The sequence below is a fragment of the Siphateles boraxobius genome, unplaced genomic scaffold (assembly GCF_051911475.1).
Source record: "Siphateles boraxobius isolate OS27281-9 unplaced genomic scaffold, OSU_SipBor_1 99, whole genome shotgun sequence".
NCBI lineage: Eukaryota > Metazoa > Chordata > Actinopteri > Cypriniformes > Leuciscidae > Siphateles > Siphateles boraxobius.
Window position 1 is genome coordinate 2,929,646 of NW_027509229.1, and position 22,855 is coordinate 2,952,500.

The 22,855-nt window shown below is 42.4% G+C and overlaps 1 protein-coding gene across 2 annotated transcripts in view; it reads right to left on the bottom strand.

The window, feature by feature from the left end:
- Positions 1-3,272: 3,272 nt before the first annotated feature.
- mtg2 (mitochondrial ribosome-associated GTPase 2) overlaps positions 3,273-22,855 on the bottom strand; it is a 23,345-nt gene continuing 3,762 nt past the window's right edge. The window contains exons 3-7 of one of the 2 annotated variants that reach the window (XM_077225113.1): positions 22,681-22,828; positions 20,547-20,623; positions 16,737-16,955; positions 15,275-15,413; positions 3,273-4,060 (exon numbers count right to left, since the gene is read on the bottom strand). In XM_077225113.1, the coding sequence (XP_077081228.1) occupies positions 3,702-4,060; positions 15,275-15,413; positions 16,737-16,955; positions 20,547-20,623; positions 22,681-22,828 (942 nt within the window). In that variant the 3' untranslated portion in view covers positions 3,273-3,701. Of the gene's footprint in view, positions 4,061-15,274; positions 15,414-16,736; positions 16,956-20,546; positions 20,663-22,680; positions 22,829-22,855 lie in introns of both variants that reach the window. The other variant, XM_077225112.1, reaches the window with a different exon arrangement.

A 22,855-nucleotide genomic window follows, 5' to 3' on the forward strand; every position in this document is an offset into this window, starting at 1 on the left:
CATCTCTTTGGCTTAGCATTCACATAACACATTATAGATTGGTATAATTCAATGTAAGGCTGCATAGTTTAGATCAGCCGGAACCGGGAACACTTCCCATAAATCCTGATGTTCTTTGTACATGATAAGAAGGATGGCGTCTACACTAATATTAGTCTCTCTGTTTATCCCGAGGTTTACTGCAAACTGCCGGATCCAGGCCGTATCCGGATGTGATGAAGGACCATCGCATGGACACGACGACAACGCAGTCCTGAAGTGCCAGTCTCATCAACACTGTGAAGGCCTCATGGACACCTCAACAAACTCATCTCCATACCGGCGTGATGACTCCGACCCCAACCAGATCAACTGGATAAATATTGTGAAAGTTCTGATCCAATCTGACTTCTGACCTATAATGCTGCCTAAATCATAATCATACACTTTTCGTTAATTGGCCAAAGGAGGACTGGCCCCCCGACTGAGCCTGGGTTCCTGCACTGTTGCCTTTTGGCATTTCTTCGCCTTTGTCACCATTGGCTTTTGGCTTGCTTAGTTGGAGACATTTAATTTTATATTTAACAATACTATTACAACATTACTTTCCTGTTATCTCTGTACAGCTGCTTTGAAACAATCTGTATTGTAAAAAGCAATATATAAATAAAGGTTACTTGACTTGACTTTAAGCACACATGCGAAAAAATATTTTAAGCTTTATTTAGCAAGCATATAACCACTTACATCATAGATGTTTCCATTTACAGCCCAAACAGGCAATTTACCATAGGCATATATGGTAAACCATATATGGTTTTTAAAGCTCTAGAGAACTGATCTATGAGATACTCGGTTTCAGATACAATGTATTTTTTTTTTACTAAACGCTCAAAACATTTCATCACTATAGATGTTAGTGGTATTGGTCGAAGATCATGTAATCCTAAAGGTCTAAAAACTTTACCTAACTGAACCGCAGTGTTTTAAACAATACAGCATATCTTATCTGGACCTGGGTTTTCACGAGGATTGCATTTCTTAAAGACCTGCCTAACCTCTATTTACTTAATATGAAAACCAGCAGGAGATGTAGTCATAGGTAGTGGTGCAACGGATCATCATTGATCCGTGATCCGTTCGGATCAATATCTTCGGTTCGGCACACGCGTGATCCGCGGATTGATTTATGAAAAAAAAAAATTGTGCGCATATTCAATCCACACACAGCGTGATCATGGCGAACGGAGGAGCTTGAACGCCCCGCGTCATTTAAATCCCCTGTATGGGAGCATGTTGGCTTCCCTGTCAAATATAATGATGAAGGAAAGAGGTTAGTGGATAAAACCCGTGACGGTGTGTAGGCACTGTGGCAGCATGGCCACGCATTTGAAGCGACATCGCCCCGATGTTTCACTCACAGGAGTGAAAACGAAGGCTGCTCAACAACCGCTTATCACCGCGGCATTTAAGCAACCCCTTGTTGCACAATCAGAGCGGGCTAAAGCCATCACAAACGGCGTTCGCGCAGCACTACCCCTCGCTCGACCCTCTCTCTCTCGCGCGCACTCTCTCTCCCTCATATGAGGTGCCATCTACGGCTTAAATCAAACTTCATTCACGCACATATATATGAAACACTTGCATACACCTATACTAAGTAGTCAAACATGCATGTATACTGCTGAAAGCTCAAACAAATACATATGAAATGCACAGACACACCTAAAGTCGCTCACTCACGTACACGCAAACTTTACACACACGAGATGCGCGCACACGCAAACTCTCCACGCACATAATCATGAGAGACGCGCATACACACAAACTCGCGCACACACAAACTCTCCACGCACATACTCATATGAGACGAGCACACACACACAAACTCGCGCACAAACTCAATGAGACGCGAGCACACACACAAACTCTCCGCGAACATACTCATGAGACTCGAGCACACACACTAGCGCACATACTCATATGAGACGCATGCTCACACAGTACATGATGCATATGATTCTCAGTGTGAACATAAGTCACACATTGGTAAGTGCATTTTTTGTTAACAGAGAATGAGAGTCCATTGCTTTTATTGTTTTTGGTTTTGTTCATTTATTGCGGATATTTAAAATGTTTTCAGTGTTAAATAGTCTATAGAAATAAGTTTATTGATCTTTGAAAAGGTATACCTGCATTATTATGCCATTATCATTATTTTAGATGAAAATGGTCTCAGAACGACAATATTATCGTTTATTATCAATATTATCGTTTATCGCAATAATTTCTTGGACAATTTATCGTCCAGCAAAATTTGTTATCGTGAAAGGCCTAGCTATCATTGTGTTTATAGGTGCAGACATGAGGCAATTTATTTTTTATTTTTTTGCTGATCCGAAAAATGATCCGATCCGTGACTCTGATCCGGGAAACGATCCGAACCGTGAGTTTTTTGATCCGTTGCACCCCTAGTCATAGGTGGTGGTGGCATCACTGAGACAGCATTACCGTCTCCCCAATCAAAACGACTGATTAAACTGATTGTCCATCTCTAGCTCCTCACATCCTTGTAACACCAGAGGCAGAATGTGCTTCCCTTATGATGGGGTACATTTGTCATAATCCTAATCCCCTGCCAGGCATATTGTGAATTGCCACATGTCAGAAATGCAATTTATATTTATGTTGCTTCAGTCGTGGTGTCCATTGTAAATGTTTTTAGATTAATTTCTACATTGAAGAAGAGCAAATATAAATAGGATTAAAAATTGGTCAGTGGAAAAGATTCAGGATTCTAATTAAAAAAGCTATATGCACATTCTTTGTTCTTATTTTTCTAGAAGTGGAGTTAAAAATCCTAGCAGTATTTTGTGTAGTTAATTAAGAGAAGGTACACGGCCATCTTACTCCCGACACCCAACGTCATAAACACGACTCCCAGAACGCATCATTGCATGCATAACTTTTCCCCAAAGTCTTAAAACACCTGAACAAGACATGTGACTTATATTTTTTTTTATAGAATTGTATTCTAAGGAATTGTATTTACAATTTATACAATTCCTTAGTCAAATATTATTGAACTGAAATGTAAAATGTGTCATCAGTAGCATGACCTTAAGATCTGAGACCAACACTAGAAAAAAACAGATCAATTATTTAAAATGCTTCTAACTTTAGATTACTTGTTGTCATATATACTGGTCTCTTTAGATCCCGTGGATCATGCAAGTTCAATGATACAGTGACCAAGCAGTCGTTCTATAGCAGCAAATCACTGAGGCAGGGGAAATGGTTAAAAGACGTTTTATTACAAACCTCAGTTTTATGGCTTTTAAACATAGATGTACTCTATTAGTTATGAAAAACAAAAGTACATGAAATACAAAATACTTTTTTGCAGACTTGTTCAAGCAGCTCCAGCAGTGCAAAGTAAAGTGGCAAGAGCCGACATGAAGAGGATCAGGGTTTATTTAGCGATGATGAACACACATTATACTTTCCCTTCCTGTATAGTGTGAAACATCCCGGCTTAGCAGCTTTGCTCTCTTCATGACGATGTAAGACTATGAATACATTAACTGCACATGTGAAGTGATCACAGTAGTAGTCTTGTATTAATCTACATGATGTTTACAGCCACAAGTGTGTGTGGAGAATCAGATTATGATGACTGTTTGTGCTGTAATGAGCAGCAGCTGGAGAAAGGCAGATGTTTGCTAAGAGAGTCCGCTGTCGTACATCCGCCTGAGGTGCAGGATCAGCTCTCCGGTGTTTTCTCCGGTCAGTGCAGACACAGGGATGACCGTGTGAGGGACACGGCTCCTCAGAGCCTCCAGGCTCCTCCTGGCCCCCGGCAGGTCCATCTTGTTGGCCACGATGGCGTGCGGTCTGAGGGAGAGCTGAGGCCTGTACTGGTCGAGCTCGAAGCTCAGCTGCTGGAGCTGTACCCAGGGCTCTGCACACGACATGTCCAGCACATACAGCAGGACACGGCAGCGCTCGATGTGCCGTAGGAAACACACACCCAGCCCACGGTTCAGATGAGCTCCGGGGATCAGCCCGGGAATATCAGCCACTGCAGGAGAGAGAGAGAGAGAGCTTTAACAGGAGATCTGCGCGCGCACACACACACACACACACACACACACACACACACACGGCTGGCGGAAGTGTAAATTAGGTAATTGCTAGACACTAGAAGGCGCCGGCGTGCCGCACCATGACGAGTGTGATCATTGAATGGATGGCTTTGCTAGTAAGCAGTAAATTTGATTTTCAGATTTTGGGCCGTGGTAAAGGGTGATCGCAATGAGACGTTCAAAGCCTAGTGGCGCTGAATATAGAAGGCGTGCACAGGCTAAATGAAAAAGCTTGGAAAGCTGTCCAAAATTAACAAACCTTTTCCCGAAAGGTTCCGATGCTCCAGAAGCTAACCTTAGTCTAGCTAGTTCTAGTGCAGGTGAAGCAGTGACTAAAGAGCAGAGGGATGGGAAGACGAAGGCAGATGACGAGGAAGGTATTAGTCTGTTGTTCCGCAAAAGGAGCCAGCAGCCGAAGATAGCACAGAATCAATGAATGAGTCCGTAGTGTTCACTAGCATAAATGAGGAAAAACAGAACCCCGGCACTACTCGCTGACGACAAACCAGAATCATCAGCATAATATGCCATTTAGCTGAGTCCGATAAACTCTTTGTCCCCTCCAATGGTAATTTCTTGGGTGAAGTGGAGTTGCTTGCTAAGTATGACCAGTAATGAGTTAGCACTTGCGAAGAATTCAGAGACATGATGACATAACATGCCACTACTTAAACAAGGACATTCAGAATGAACTCATTGAACAGATCAAACAGATGATTGTTCAGGCCATAACAAAAAAAGTTAATGATGCAAAATATTTTGCCGTGATCATGGACTGTACGCCTGATGTTTTTCACGTTGAACAAATGTCAGTTATACTGCGTAGTGTGGCTTGCGATACATCTGATGTTTCAATAACAGAACACTTAACTGGATTTCCCCCAGTTGAGCCCACAACAGGCGAAGCACGGTGTAACACTTTCCTACACCATCTGAAGATGTTGGGCTTAGACATTAATGATTGTAGAGGGCAAAGCAACAACAACAGGAGTAATTTGAAAGGCAAAAAACAGAGATTTCAAAAACAAATACTTGATTTGAACAAAAAAGCACTTTTCATGCCATGTAGTAGCCATAGCTTAAACTTGGTTGTCTCAGATGCAGCAAAATCTTCTGTGCAATCTGTGAAATTCTTTGGAGTGCTGCAGGAAATTACTGCTGTCATTTTTAGCTCTTCAACATCTCGCTGGTCCATACTCAAAGACCACGTAACCAGTCGGCTGTCAAACCCCTCTCAAAAACTCGTTGGAAGTCTGAAAAGATGCAATGGGATTGGCATTTAAAGACATTCTTAACTCTATTAGAGTTAGACAACTCGTGTCAGGACCTACTCATTGTCGTAATCATACTCTAGATCTAATATTATCACATGGAATAAATGTTGATGCTGTTGAAATTCTGCAGCAGAGCGATAACATCTCAGATCATTATCTAGTCTTGTGTAATTTACATTTAGCCAAGGCTGCAAAGCCGACTCCGTGTTACAAGTATGTTAGACCTATCACTTCTGCCACTAAAGATTGCTTTATCAATAATCTTCCTAATCAGTTTCATCATCTCAGCATCCCAGATAGCTTAGAAGAACTTGATATTGCAACAGAAACTTTTAACTCTCTCCTTTCCAGCACTTTAGACACAGTTGCTCCGTTGCGCTTAAAGAAAATTAAAGAAAATAGTCCAACGCCGTGGTACAACGAGCACACTCAGGCCCTTAAAGGATAATTCCTGTATTTAACACTTTGAGTCTGTTTTCTAGTTTATTTTGAATGAACTAGAGTGGTGGACACAGAAATTTTGACGATGGGTCCTGTCTCGACTTTTTGACTGTTTTAGAATCGCCTTTGACCGCTTCAGAGTAAAATCGCTTTGATTTCTATTGGATGACTCATTGCTCGTTGATATTACTGCGCTACCGGAAACGGAAAAGGGGGCTGTTTACATTTGGTTGTAGTCTTTTCGCTTGGTTCTCTGTCTCTCAGAAGGCTAGCATGAGCAGAGCAACTGTGCTCCCATTAAGGCAAAGTGGTTGTCGCCATCAAGTGGTCAGGAGTGTGCTAACGCTTCAGACTCAAATATCGAGCAGAACTTTATACGTGGTTGTGAGGTATCGGAAAAAATAGTTCCACTATAGCAAATAACACAGATTGAAATCATAAATTGCGCCAATATATTTGTTTTTAATCATCAACGAACACCACTAACCACTTGGTGAGTTGAACAGTTTTGAAAACAAACATTAAGGTTTGTTTTAAGGACATGTTTGTGCATGCCGGTAGACAGCCACTCTGAAGCGGTCAAAGGCGATTCTAAAATAGTCCAAAAATCGAGACAGGACCCATCGTCAAAATTTCTGTGTCCACCACTCTAGTTCATTCAAAATAAACTAGAAAACAGACTCAAAGTGTTAAATACCAGAATTATCCTTTAAAAGAGCAGCCAGAAAAATGGAGCACAACTGGAAGAAAACTCCATCGCTTTTAATGGAAACAGAGCACGATTGCATACAGGGAGGCCTTAAAAACTGCTAAATCTGCTTATTTTTCAACCCTATTAGAAGAAAATAAACAAAACCCTAGGTATTTATTTGAAACAGTGGCTAAATTAACGAAAAATAAAGCTTCAAGTCCAGACGATTCCAATTAGCACAGCAGTAATGACTTTATGAACTTCTTTACTTATAAGATATACTTGATAATATCAGGGAGAAAATTATAATTATGCAACCGTCTACTACAGTATCGCATCAGTCAGTGCATTGTAGTCTCCCCGAGGTAAAATTCAATTCACTCATTGCCATAGGAGAGGAAGAATTTTCTAAACTCGTTAATTAATCTAAATCGACAACATGTATGTTAGACCCTATACTGACTAAATTATTGAAAGAGATGCTTCCAGAAGTCATAGATCCTCTTCTTAACATCATCAATTCATCTTTGTCTCTAGGATACGTACCAAAAACCTTTAAGCTGGCTATGATTAAACCGCTTGTTAAAAAAACGCAGCTTGATCCTACATATATATATAAAATATATATTTATATTTTATTCTTATAATTTGTAGTATTATGTTTCATGTTGTATTTGTATTTGTATATGTCCACTGGAAGCCTCAATACCAAAACAAATTCCTTGTGTGTGCAAGCACACTTGGCAATAAAGCTCTTTCTGATTCTGATTCAGAATTAGTCAATTACAGGCTGATCTCGAATCTACCTTTTCTGTCAAAGATGCTAGAAAAGGCAGTATCCTCACAACTGTGTTCCTTTCTTAAAAGAAATAGTATATGCAAGGATTTTCAGTCAGGATTTAGACCGTACCATAGTACTGAGACAGCTCTCATTAGAGTCGATGACAATGCAGTGCTGAAGTGCCAACTAGCCTCTCCCTATTGTGGATCCCTATACCACTCTACAGATAAAGCGTTGTGGATTTTTTTTGTGGTTCGCGTACCTACCCAAAGTGATAAGATAAAATAAAATTCTGCATCAAAATTTATAGACAAGTAGTTTGTTTAGGCATGGTTTGTAAGGAATTACAAACCTGCGCACATATATTCAAACGCACATAACAATAGAATCGATTCTTAATGCGCTTGTGAACGCCATCAGCGTCTATCACAGGTTCACGTTTAAAGTCTGTTTAGAGAGAACGGTGTCGTCTTAGCGGCCCCTAATTCAATAACAAATGATCATTTAGACGGAAGTGAATCAATCAAAACTAACTTTAACTGGAAAAAACATTTTTCAAGAATCACTATAAAACCAAACCAATCTCTGTTACCTAAAATTATGTTTATCACTGTAAAGCTGCTTTGAAACAATCTACATTGTTAAAAGCGCTATATAAAGGAGGATGACTTGACTTGAGAGTCACAAATGATTTGCTCTAATCATCCGATCGTGGTTGTATCTCTCTATTAGTGTTACTTGATCTTAGTGCTGCGTTTAACACACTGACCACAACATTCTCTTAAATAGACTCGAAAATTATGTTGGCATCAGTGGAATTGCATTAGCAAGGTTTAAATCATACTTATCTGACTGTTATCAGTTTGTAGCAGTAAATGAAGAGATGTCTTAACGGTCAAAAGTTCAGTATGGCGTACCACAAGGCTCAGTACTCGGACCGCTGCTGTTAACTCTGTACATGCTACCTTTAGGAGATATCATTAGGAAACATGGCATTAGTTTTCACTGTTATGCTGATTATACTCAGCTCTATATTTCTTCCAAACCTAACGAAACTTACCAATCCACAAAATTAACGGAATGCATAGCTGATATAAAAAACTGAATGAATAATAATTTCCTACTACTTAATTCTGAAAAAAACCCAGAGATTCTAATTATTGGACAAAAAACTTCCTCGCATAATAACCTGTCTAACACTGTCTAACACTTGATGGCCAAGCCCACCATGACTCTTAAGGGTTCTGACCCTAATAGGGCGCTATTGCCCCATTAGACCCTGCCCTGGGACCCTTGTCCAGGCGTCCCAGGCTGGGGCCATACAGCATGTTGTTCGGCTAGAACATAGCACGGTGTGATTGGATTGGTTCCCCATCGCATCTAGCAGACGCAATACGACTGAACGAGTATTACGTAGACGGCAATCCTATGACGCACGCAACTCGGCGTTCGTCATTTCAGTCGATTTAAACCTGAATCCTATGGTGAAATGAGCTGCTTTTATTGGCAGATGCCCCTCCCTTCGGGCAACCTCTGCGCTCGGATCGGCAGGCTGTGCCCTGATTGGCTCGTGCAGTCATGCCGCTCTGCCATAGGTTCACGCAGTTCCCACTGACCAGCCAATAAGTGTGTGTGCAGATCACTGCACTGTTATGGCTGTGCAGTAGCACTGCATTATTTTATAAAAGGCTTCAGAAATCAGAGAAAAGGAGTTTCCCCATTTCGTCTGGCAGACGCAATACACGTTCCCTTATCTCAGGGAACAGAGGTTCCTTTAGTAACCGAGCCATTTAGTGCAGCAGATTAATGGCATATCTCAAGAGAATCGTTCAAATTGGAATAGAAGCATGAAATTTGGCACAGATACTCTACAAGGGTAATTTTTTGGGAAAAAGGCGTTGGCCAACGAAAAATTCAACATGGCGGACATTTTTTCAAGATGGCCGCTATTTCTGTCAAATGCTCATTATGCCAATCGTTCAAACAGTAATATCATGTAGGCATAACATTTTGTGAAAATACTCTCTTCAGAATGTTTTTTTGGAAAACAGTGCTTGTCCCTCAAATTCAAGTTGGCCACCATTTTTCTTGAATCCTTATATATTTTTTTCAAATGGTGATGCTATCATGAAATTTGGTACAAATATTCTTCAAGGAACATTATCATGGAAAAAGGTGTGTGCCAATCAAAAATTCAAGATGGCGACCATTTTCAAGATGGCCATAGAATGTACATTTTCAGAAGAAAATGTGAGTGGGTGCTTGCAGTGACAAAACTCGCCACTCGGTTGCTAGGGTTTGGTACATGATTGCATACGAGCCAACAAACATGTCTGTACGATGTTCTGGTGCCGAGATATGGCTTATTCATGTGTTCAGGTGGTTGCTAGGTGGTTGCTAGAGTGTTCTGGGTCGTTGCAATGGTGTTGGTAGGCGGTTGCTAGGGTATTCTGTGTGGTTGTTATGGTGTTGGTAGGTGGTTAGTAGTTGTCACAGATGGTCACTATTGGAGTTCTTAGCATTTTCTTGGCATGATTGAGCACTTACTTAATCGCTATTAGCATGTAGCTGTTCACAGCTAGCATGTGTAGCATGTTGGAACTCCTGTTTGCTAGCATGAGTCAAAAGAGCCAACCCCCATCTCTATACGATGTTCTGATGTAGAGATATGCTGCCGTGCAAAGGCAAAAGACCGTAACTTCGTTTTTGGTTGAAAATGAGTTATTAATATTTTTGGCACATTTTTTGCCTGTGTACTTACAGCTGCCATCAGTCCCTGTAACTTCTGATGTCCTCAAAGCCTTGTCCTGCACTGATGCGGTCAGATAGTATGGTCTGAACCCGCTCCTTCGACAAACGTGTGATATCGATCGTGAAGGATATATGCAGAGTTGACAGAAAAGTGTTACACATGCCTTAGCAGGTGAATACAACAAAGAACTAAAGCCCCGCCTCACCCAGTTCGGGTACCGGACCTGGTTGAAACAATCATGCATCTAGCTGGCAGAGTGCCAAAACTTCGCCGGCACTTTCAGTAGGGCTGTCGCGGTGAAGGAATTTCCCTTGCGGTAATTTTGAGTGGCTCAATAGAGCGATATGCGGTATTACCGCCATTTATTTATTTCTATTTATTTGTTGTTATAAAAATACGTGTTATGATATGGTCAGCATTCACTAAAACAATGTAATCGAACTAAGCAGCGTCTCTGCGCATTGAAAGACTGTCCCTCAGTTACATTGTTACGCCAACGGACTGTCGAGTGAGTCATTAAACCGTTCATTCAACGAAAACGTTCAAAAAGCAGATTCCTTAAATGATAGATGTAATGAAACAAGGTGTTAATTATTTTTTAACTTTGAGCTCCACTTTTAAAGGCTCGGCTGGCCAGCAATGCTTCACTTTTGGGCAAAGCCGAAGCAATGCTTCACTTAATAGAGACCAATGGCATTGATTCAATGTGTGACTCGCTGCTTTCCCGCCCCACGGCTTCCTCGCGCTGTGTAATGCTGACCAGCGCTGACGCCATTCATGGTAAATACCAAACGTTAAAAGGAAGATACGACAAATATTTTGCTTTCCTTGGAAACGGCAAACTTTTCACGAATATACTTGACTTCAAAGAGACGCACGCAGGTAATCGCACGTGCTCAGTCGATCTCATTCACTGTCTGTTTAGGCTTAGGTCCAAATCCACAAAGCCTCTGTACAAATCACCATGATAAACAGTCTTGTTATCATTATTAACTTATTTAACATTCAATACACATGGTACGAACTACGAAGGGTGGCCTTATGAAAAAAGAAAACGCGGTTGCTGCGGTTACTTGCATTCCTCTGCGGCTGGCCTGTCAGTAGCGCGGTACTACAATATTGCGGTTACCGCGACAGCCCTAGCCTTCAGCATTGCCCTGAACACGGTCGAGCCGACGCAAGAAATATATCACAGGGAGTGATAATAATGAAGCAACAAGGGTATATTGGTGCATACAACATAATGAAACAAGTGCTGGTGCATACAACATCAGACCAGCTCAGCTGTTACAAGCAGGTTATACAATCTATACAAGTCCGGAATAAATCCACGGGACGAGCGAAGTGCACATGCACAATAATAGGGCAGACGGGCAGCTGAAACCACTGCATACTGAAAAGATACAGAACACAGAAGGTTGTGCTATAAATGCATTAGTTGTCTAGGTAGTCCAGAACGCGCTCCCTACTGAGTATCAAGGGGGAAAGCACTGCATAGGCTACTTTTCGTGAACGGACTAGGAGCGTGACACCTTGAACACGAATCTCGGTAAGCGTCTGTGAAAGTATGCGTCTTTCAGATCCATCGCTATAATCCAGTCTCCGGGTCGAATGTGCGCGAGGATCTGTTTTATTGTGATCATTTTGAACGCGTGTTTAGCAAGTCTTATGCCACTCAGTACCACTTGAAGATAGCCTATACTCTTTACCGCTACGGAAGTATTTTGTCATGTCTAATGAATTAATAGGGCCACCAGAATGCAACCAAAGCACAATAAGTAGATAGCTATAAGTAATTGTAAATCATTCAAAATAAATGCCATGATCACTAGATTGTATACAGGTGTAACTATAATGATTTTGTTAATGGTGATCAGCAACCAAATATTGATAATGTGGAAGTCACTGTCTTTTGCCTTGGCATGACTTCTCACTTTTTGCTGACAATACAAAGGCAGAGTACAGTAACTTTAAAATAGTGGTCAAAAGTCAAGTTTGAGCTCAAGATTTTTTTACGTAGATAATTTTTATTACTTAAACATCTAATTGCCAGATTTCCAGTGTCCTACCTATAATTAATTTGGCGGGAAAACTAAAAATCTTTAAAGTCATTTTTCTTAGTTCCACACTCTAGCGAGTTAAGGTCTTTTGCCTTTGTAGGGCAGTATAGGTCTTGCAAAATGGTAGCTAGGGTACTCTCTTTGGTCGCTAGGGAGTGGCTTGGCAGCTGCCAATCATGAAACTCTAAAGGCTGCGTGTCACTATGAATGAAATAAACCAACTCCCATGTCTCTGTGACATTCAGAATAGAAGATATACCTCTTTGGATTTTGGTTGCTAAGGTGCTCAACAATGGTTGCTAGGGAGGGGCTAGAAGTGTTCAGGTAATTCATGATTGAATGTTTGCTGCCCCGGGTAAAACGAGACCACACTCATCTTTCTATGATACTATCCAGAGATATCCCTTTGATCTCTTTCAATGGAAGTCAATGGAACTTGTTGCTAAGGTGCTGTAAATGGTTGCTAGGGCGTGGCTTAATAGCTTCACAATGATCCTTAGAGACTGATTGGTCGTCTGAGTAAAATGAGCACGTCCCCATGTCTCTATGACACTGTGATCCAGAGCTATGTTCAATACAAAATCCCTATGCAATGTGTATGACTGCCCATTTCTGTCAGGGTTCTGTCACTTCTGTCTGGTCTTATCTTAAGCCTGGTTCACACGGGACGATTTTAAAATTGTCGGCAGATTTTCCAAACCTGAGAGACCCCACACACGGCGATAAAAAATCACGGGTCTAACAGTTTTGGTCGTACAGTGTGTGGTGCGCAACCACACGGCAAAATCAACACATAACACTCGAACCGATTTGACTCCCGAGCATTCCCAGGTCAGACGGAAAATCTCGCAAAATCCCTCGAGATCAAACGTGACTTCAGAGTAAACAATCATGGCGGACGAGGAGGATGCAGTGGCGATAGTTTGTAGTTTATTTTTAACCGAAAAAAAAGTTATCAAAAGAACGGCTGTTTTGATTTTGTTTCACGGTGCTTCCTCTGCGCCTCGTCACCTCGCTTTCTGATTGGCTACATGCCACAGTCCACAGGCTGCGTGCTCGTTTGTCCCCGGGGGACACCACACACAAGGAGAAATGGGGCCAAAAAAATCCAACATGTTGGATATCCCCGATTTGAGATCGGAGCGGTCCCGACGTCCTTTCGAGCAGATGTGAGCACTCTTAACACACCACACACGGCAGGAATATCTGATCAGATTATTTTACGATAATCGGAGCATACTTAAGATTGTCGGAAGGGGTAAATCGGGGCTAAAATCGGCCTAATTATCCTGCCGTGTGAACTAGGCTTAAGTTGGTGACAGAGGTCTGACATTCCTGGTTTGTCATGTTCATGTGTTCTAGTTCTGTTTATTGTGAGCACATGGCTTGTCATGCGTTTCCTTTGTGCTATGTGCTCTCCTGTCTATTGTCAGCCCCTTCCATCTCGTTACCTGTTAATTGTATTATCTCCCTCACCTGTCTTGCTTGTTTCCTTCTGTCATTTGTTCCCTATTTAGTCTGCTTGTGTTTGCAGTCCTGTGTTGTTTCGTTATTATCTGTTTCCCTTGTGTTTCCTGTGTCTGCCTGATAGCTCTCTGGTTTTCCCCTACGGGGCAGTTTTGGTTTTCAGTTTTCATGTTGTTTTGTAGTCGTTTAATTAAACTTACCTTCCTGCACTTGAATCCTCGTCTTCCTTATTTTCCTCATCACGTGACAATTTCATGGGCTGTCCTACACCATAGTAAGTCAATGAGGCAACTTTGGGCAGCTCCTGCCCCCCAGGGGTGCAACTTTTACCCCATTGTGAGGTATGTTCTTACAGAGCCTGCCAGCCTCTTCAAATGTGGTAAACCGCACGTTTCTGCGAAATCCTCGCTCGGAGCTATGAATCGTCAAAGTTTGTCGCACTGTTAAGTCTATGGGACTTTTTTCGGCCGCTTTTTCGCCCCTGGGGCGAACATCGTACCCCCGATCACTTATAAAAGTCATAGCACACCATTTCCTAATAATCCGCACGATTTGATGCCTCATTCGTGGGTCTGTGGCAAAAGCTGCGGGAGGAGATGCGGGTTGGGGACAAAAGTTGGGGCTTTGCCTTTGGAAATGGCGGCCATCTTGAAAATTGGCCGCCACATTGAATTTATGCGTGGCCAACGCCTTTTTCCAAAATAGTGGCCCTTAGAGAGTATCTGTGCCAAATTTCATGCTTCTATACCAAAGTGAACGATTTTTTTACTAATCTGCTGCACTAATTCATAAGTATGGTTAAAATACGAGGATATAGTAGTTGTAGTAGTAGTGTTTATTTATCCCCGTAGGAAAAGTAGTTTGCAACAAGCTCACACAGACATTAAAAAAAAAAAAAAATCACAGTTGGCATATACAAACAGCCACTGCAGTACAGAGAGAGAGAGAGACAGAGTAAGAGCTTTAACGGGAGACCATACAATTTTGCGATGCTGTTTGCGAATGTTCGTTGGAACGATGGTTTTGGGAAACACCGACTTGTTGAACTATGCTGATAACGACGGAACTTGCTACCATAGTTGGAAAACGCACCCCAGAAATACACACACACACACCTGCTCGTGCTCTCTGTACTGGATGATGCCCACATGAGGTTTGAGTGTAGTGAAGGGGTACACTCTCTTACTTACACACACACACACACACACACACCTGCCACCTGCTCGTGGTCCCTGTACTGGACGATGCCCACGTGAGGTTTGAGTGTAGTGAAGGGGTACACTCTCTTACTTACACACACACACACACACACACACACACACACACACACACACACACACACACACACACACACACACACACACACACACACACACACACACACACACACACACACCTGCCACCTGCTCGTGGTCCCTGTACTGGACGATGCCCACGTGAGGTTTGAGTGTGGTGAAGGGGTACACTCTCTTACTTACACACACACACACACACACACACACACACACACACACACACACACACACACACACACACACACACACACACACACACACACACACACACACACCTGCCACCTGCTCGTGGTCCCTGTACTGGACGATGCCCACGTGAGGTTTGAGTGTGGTGAAGGGGTACACTCTCTTACTTACACACACACACACACACACACACACACACACACCTGCCACCTGCTCGTGGTCCCTGTACTGGACGATGCCCACGTGAGGTTTGAGTGTGGTGAAGGGGTACGGGGCCACAGCCGGCCGGGCGTTAGAGATCGCTCGCAGCAGAGAGGACTTGCCTGCGTTTGGAAAGCCGACCTGCTCAGAAAACAGAAACAATCAACAGCCAGGGTTGGGAGAGTTACTTTTAAAATGTATTCCGTCACAGTTACAAATTACTTAATAAAAAAAGTATTAAGTAACGTAATCCAAGAACTACAGTATGAAAGTAATGCAATCTGATTACTTATGGATTCCTTTAAGGTCATATATGTAAATAAAGTCGATCATCAAAGCACTTTTATTTAAAGGCACACTGTGGAGGAATTCCGTTTTTGTCAAACAGCGACCCCTTGAGTCGCTGTGGAGTACTTGTATTTAACGTTACTGTCGTAAATACCACTCACCAGAGATGTCTCTGCACTCGCGGCCTGATCCCCTCCCCCTGTATACCGGTACATATTCAGTAGGATGGAAGCTGTAACCAGTGGAAATAAGGCGTGGCCCCTTTAAGAGCTGCGCACGCTCTGTTGAACTGTCAGCAGTCTGTATTGTATGCGCGCCTCGACCACCCCATGTATGCGGGTTATTTCTGTTTGATTCTAATTCTTATCCTATTTTTGTTTATCAAGTAACGCTGTGGACGGTAGAACGTGTGACAGACAGTTACACAAGTTCGATTGGGGAATAAAGTGCAAGTTGTGAGATGCCAATTGCCTCTGTGAGCCTGTCTGGCCACTGTAATAACTTCATCTGTGAGCTATCCCTATTTTTCCTCCTGACACAACGCGTTACAAAGCGTCAGACATCGAACAGGCACAGATAGCCTCCAAAGATGTCTACTAGTCCATCAACAAGAACGCCTTTTGCATCCATTGCTGATTTTCAGCTCTCGCCAACAAGTGAAAGCCTGGCCGAGTGAGACTCTTGTCCGGTTCCTCACGCGGTCAGTTTCTCGTTTTCTTTTCCTTGACTCTTCAGACCGCGTTTTCTTTGTCGACTCTGCCAAGATTCAATTCTGAAATGCGTGCTTTGTTGATGTATGTGACGTTGTGCCGTAAAGCAAGTCGTTATTCTCGCGAGATTTGTCGGGGGCGCTCCTCTCAAACTTACATAGCTGGTTTTTCCAGCGGCGTCCCTCCCAAGCTTTACTACCAGGATGATTCGCCCTACTATGAGTTTGTTTACCACCAAAATTACTTTGTGGAGGAATTGTACCTTTATATAACAGCTTCAGTGTGCCTTTAATGATGAATTTAAATAAAAACAAATAAAAACTATTTAAACTATGCAATAGTGTCTTCTTTCACACTTGTTTCAGCACGTATATATATATATATATATATATATATATATATGTATTTGAAAGGCTATAGAGACATCTATTGGCTGCTGAAGTGTGTGTGAGGCGTGAGCTCTGACCAGTGCGGCGTGAGCCATGGTGCGCAGCTCCAGCAGAACCACCCGCTCCTGGCCATTCTCTCCCGCCGTGGCAGTCAGCGGCGCCCGGTTCTCGTTCGACAGGAAGAAGCGGTTTCCCTTCCCGCCGGCCCCTCCGTACGCCAGGGTGAACAGCTGCTCGTGGAGAGAGAGGTCCGCCAGCGTCTCGCCCGCTTCCTTCACAGCTGTGCCCAGAGGAACCTGCGGGGAACAGAGTCACGTGACTAGAGCGGCTCGTTAACCCTGCAGGGAACAGCGTCACGTGACTAGAGCTACTCGTTAACCCTGCAGGGAACAGCGTCACGTGACTAAAGCTGCTCATTAACCCTACAGGGAACAGAGTCACGTGACTAGAGCTGCTTGTTAACCCTGCGGGGAACAGAGTCACATGACTAGATTGATTGCTCCTGTCTGCCTTGCTGTTGGTTTGTGTCTGTAGCTTCTATCTTCGATCTTTGCGTCTGTATCTTTCTGTTTTGAATCATTATTTACTACCATTCCCTGTTGTTTATACTGCTAAATACAACTTAACATCACATATTAACCTGACATCGCTAGCTTCAATCTAAATCGTTGCTAGCACAACAAGCTACTAATTCGCTAGCCTGTTAGCATGCCATCCGTACACTCTTTATTTATTTATTTATTTAGCTCGCGCCTTTTACAAATCCATCAAACCTGTGGTAAGTAGAATCAGTCAACAAACACGGTGAGTCATGTCATCTTCTCCTCTTATTGTCACTTGCACTTCATGTAACATGTATAGTCAAGTCAAGTCAAGTCACCTTTATTTACATAGCGCTTTTTACAATACAAATTGTTTCAAAGCAGCTTTACAGAGATAACAGGAAATTAAAGTTGTAATAGTATTGTTAAATTCAAAATTAAATGTTAAATGTCCCCAACTAAGCAAGCCAAAAGCGAATAAAGCGACAGTGGCAAGGAACCAAAACTCCATCAGTGACAGAATGGAGAAAAAAACCTTGGGAGAACCCAGGCTCAGTCGGGGGGCCAGTCCTCCTTTGGCCAACAAACCAACAGTGACCTATTATGCAGCCTAAATCATAATCATACAGAGGTCAGATTGGATCAGAACTTTCACAATATTTATCCAGTTCATCTGATTGGGGTCGGAGTCATCACGCCGGTATGGAGATGAGTTTGTTGAGGTGTCCATGAGGCCTTCACAGTGTTGATGAGACTGGCACTTCAGGGATGCGTTGTCGTCGTGTCCATGCGATGGTCCTTCATCACATCCGGATACGGCCTGGATCCGGCAGTTTGCAGTAAACCTCGGGATAAACAGAGCGACTAATATTAGCGTAGACGCCATCCTTCTTATGATGTACAAAGTACATCAGGATTTATGGGAAGTGTTCCCGGTTCCGGCTGATCTAAACTATGCAGCCTAACATTGAATTATAGAAGTCTATAGAGTGTTATGTGAATGCTAGGCCAAAGAGATGTGTTTTTAGTCTAGCTTTGAACTGACAGACTGTGTCTGCTTCCCGGATAATGTTAGGAAGATTGTTCCAAAGTTTTGGTGCTAAATAGGAAAAGGATCTACCGCCAGCAGTCGATTTATATATTCTAGGTATTATCAACTGGCCGGAGTTTTGAGATCGCAATAGACGTGAAGGACTATAATGCGTTAAGAGCTCGCTCAAGTACTGGGGAGCAGTTTTTATATAAAACTGGGGATTTCACCATGAAACTTTGCCAGTTGATTACCTACATTAAGATGAGAAAAAAATGTATTACAAGTTTTCTGTAATTTAATGTTTAAATATGCAAATGAGGCATTGTCTAATTAAATATGTGCTATTTTGCATATAATTTAAAAAACGAAATCTGAGTATTGGACAAAGCCAGGTTCAAAAATATTTTTTCATTTTGTTCACATATTAGATGGGGAAAAAATTACAGAGGGATTTATGGATATCTACTTTTGCTATCCTGTAAATCAGAATATACTGCCAATAGCCTTAAAAAAATGATTTTCGCCATGTTTTTTGGAATAAAATGTTATATAAATCAGGCTAGGAATAATATATTTACAAATCCCTCTGTAAATGTCTTCATAATATAACTAGGTACAAGACTGGAAAGTTTGGTGTATATAGGTGCTACTGAAGGGGAGATTTCGGACTTGGAGTACGAGAGAAAAGTCATTTTGAGAAAATTGCGCATTTAGAGTTAAATCCCCCCTTTTACTTTCACGATTGGTTGGTGATAAAAAGGAAATGACCATATTTGGATCCGGCAGTATTGTTCAGGAGAGAGAGAGCTTTCTAACGGTGTGTGTGATGACAGGGTCGCGATCGCGGAGCAGAGGGATGATTTATAACGACAACTTTTGATGAATTTATGAGAAATCCAGCGTGTTTTGGAGAAAAACATTTATTTCATAATGTGATTTCTCCCCCACTTTCAATTATTTTACTTCAATGAAAGGTTAGATTTTTGGCAATTTTTTGAATCTAAGATCATAAGGATAAACAATACAGATTTATTTTTTAGAGTAATTTTTTATCATATTTACCAGGGGTGCCATTAATTCTGACCACCACTGTATTTAATTGAGATTAATGGTTTAAATCTTACCTGTTAAATCCACATGACGCAAATGAATTGACGCAAGACGGCAAGTTGAATATGAATGAAATGAGAGCGTGATACATGGATGTGCGCTGTGTTATTGACGACGGTTATTATAAGGAAGGAAATGCCACAGAATCTTGCTTTAAAAAGTGCATAGAGCTGCTTGTTTTATTTGTTGTTTGTTGGCTTTTAAATATAAAACTTGTTGAAATGTTTTCAGTGTGAGTATCAGTTCTTTTTGAACACTTTCATCTCATTTTAACAAAACCGTGATAATATCACGATAATTTTGGTCACTATAATCGTGATATGAAATTTTCATACCGTCCTATCCCTAGCACTAAATGGTTTAGCTCCCCAGTACTTGAGCGAGCTCTTAACGCATTATAGTCCTTCACGTCTATTGCGATCTCAAAACTCCGGCCAGTTGATAATACCTAGAATATATAAATCGACTGCTGGCGGTAGATCCTTTTCCTATTTAGCACCAAAACTTTGGAACAATCTTCCTAACATTATCCGGGAAGCAGACACAGTCTGTCAGTTCAAAGCTAGACTAAAAACACATCTCTTTGGCCTAGCATTCACATAACACTCTATAGACTTCTATAATTCAATGTTAGGCTGCATAGATTAGGTCAGCCGGGAACACTTCCCATAAATCCTGATGTACTTTGTACATCATAAGAAGGATGGTGTCTACACTAATATTAGTCGCTCTGTTTATCCCGAGGTTTACTGCAAACTACCGGATCCAGGCCGTATCCGGATGTGATGAAGGACCATCGCATGGACACGACGACAACGCAGTCCTGAAGTGCCAGTCTCATCAACACTGTGAAGGCCTCATGGACACCTCAACAAACTCATCTCCATACCGGCGTGATGACTCCGACCCCAATCAGATGAACTGGATAAATATTGTGAAAGTTCTGATCCAATCTGACCTCTGTATGATTATGATTTAGGCTGCATAATAGGTCACTGTTCGTTTGTTGGCCAAAGGAGGACTGGCCCCCCGACTGAGCCTGGGTTCTCCCAAGGTTTTTTTCTCCATTCTGTCACTGATGGAGTTTTGGTTCCTTGCCACTGTCGCCTTTGTTGCCATTGGCTTTTGGCTTGCTTAGTTGGGGACATTTAATGTTATATTTAACAATACTATTACTGCGTGTGTTCGGGAGGGAAACTCACTGAGATGTAGGTGGGGTTGCCATTGCGTCCGTAGCGGTTTTTACTGCTTCCTGCCACTCCGTCTTTCCCACGATACACTGTTGACACAGAGGACAGTGACTTCACCTGCCGGTCCACTGCGAATGAGAGTGAAGGAGTATTCAAACCTTTTGCTATGGCATTCAGAAGTTTTGTTCAGACGCACCCCATTTCTCGGGATCGGCACTGAGATTCTTCTACACATTGATTAGAGTAAGTCAGTGTCAAATTAGGAAAGACTAGGGCTAATCACAATTAATCACAATTAAGGAGAGGCTGATCTACTAGGAAAGGCTAAGTCTACCGATTTTATTAGTCGTTTAGGCGCAGAAAATAAACTTAATATAGTGTCGAAATCAGGCTGGCTGTAATGGACTGATCGTTAACGGGAGGAAATCCAAACATTCGTCTGTATTTTATCGACCTCAAATATGGCTTATCACTTGAAACATGTAAGCAGCAGCACTTTACAAGCTCTAATGTTAACCTAGACAAATGTGCTTTGGCGCATATTCAAGAATTTTTGAGAAGAGTGCGGTTACTGCATGATAAACAGCCCGTCATTTTTGGTCATACAGATAAGAGTAATGCAAACTGTAAAGGGTCTACTTTTATTTTTGTAAACTCACAATAACAACAAAATATTGTGCTTTTGTAAAACAATGGGGATTTATGTCGATTTGGTCTTGAACTTGAGCGGATCATAAATATGGAAAATAAATATTCTCAGATTCTGTAATCCGTATGAAACCTGAGTGTCCACTACTGTGGAGAGGACGAGTCAGCGTCGTTACTTAATCTCAGCAGCCGAAAACACAGAAAACATTACCAATATATTATTAAAATGTTTAGACAGTCTCCTCCTGTTTTTTCCACAACACATTCATAATCATTACGTTTGACGGCGTGCTGTGGCAAGCTTTATGTTTGAATTTACCGCGATGATTAAGCTATAAGTATTTTTGGCAGTTAAAGGCACATTATGATTTATGGCTTGCTAATATAAACACGTCGACTAATGGCTTAAATGAACGAATACTAGTCTCCTACAAAAATCTTTAGTCGAGGGCAGCCCTAGATCGCAAAGGCTATGATTATTTTTTACACGCAGCTCGTGACGTACAGCTCTGTGATCATTAGTAAAGGCTGCTCCATCTGAAAACACTGCGAGTTTGAGTCACTTATAACGTGCATTTGAAAAAGCAACACGCGTCAAACACCTTTCCAGACATGGGAAGCATTTATGAACCTCTTGTCCAACAAAAGACAACATTTAATAAATCAAAGCATTTCAATCATCTGTGTATTCAGATACATCGACAGGGGTTTCCTGGATTGACGTGCATTTATTTGGTGTGTGTGTGAGACTCCCCAGACAGCAACATAGTGTTGGCCCAGATCCGGCCCACATCCGGGCTGTGTGGATTCCAGGTGTACCAGATGTGGGCCGGATCTGGGCCGATACTATTGGCACTTTACCATTACCAGTATCAGCTCAACTCGACTCGCTTTTCGCTCCGTTTTCCATTACAGATAGTACCTCCACAATAGTAGCTGGTCGTCATAGCGACGCCACGGGAACTACGCGACACACACCCGCTACCCACACACACACGACAATGGAGGGAATCGAGTGTATGCTGTGTTTGATCCTCGGGAAGTGGCTATTTCTCACAGCAAGAAGACAAACGTTGTTTCAGGAGAGGCTGAGGGCAGCAAAACGAAACACTGCTGAAAAAACCGCTCTGGCGCGTGCAATGATGACGCGGTGAATAGTGATGATTCTCTCTGACCAATCAGCAGTCTGCAGTGTTTTCACGTCACATTTTAGCATCGCCTCAGCCCGCTAAGAAACCTTGCCGGAGGTGATACGAAAAAAAGTACCTGAAAGCAGGTGCAGGTGCAACTTTTACACAGTAGAAACCCAAAGGCGAGTCGAGCTGGTACTGTGTAGTGGAAAGCGCCGCTAGTTGCTGTCTGGGTCCCTCTGGTGTTCAGATGGAGCAGCATTTACTACCGATCAAAGGGAAGGCTGAAGGTTTCAGTGGCCCGTTACGTTTCATTAGGAACAACCAGGCCTTTTCCTGAGACCAAAGGGTGTGTTTTAGTGGCGCACCTCTGATGATGACGTCTCCTCCGGCTCCGCCGTCCCCCCCGTCCGGACCGCCCCACTCTTTCCAGGGCTCACTGTGGAAGCTGGAGGCTCCGTCACCCCCCCGTCCCGCCACGACCTTCACCCTGCGCTGGTCCACGAAATACCGGCTCTGAGGAGGAACAGGGGAGTGCATGTA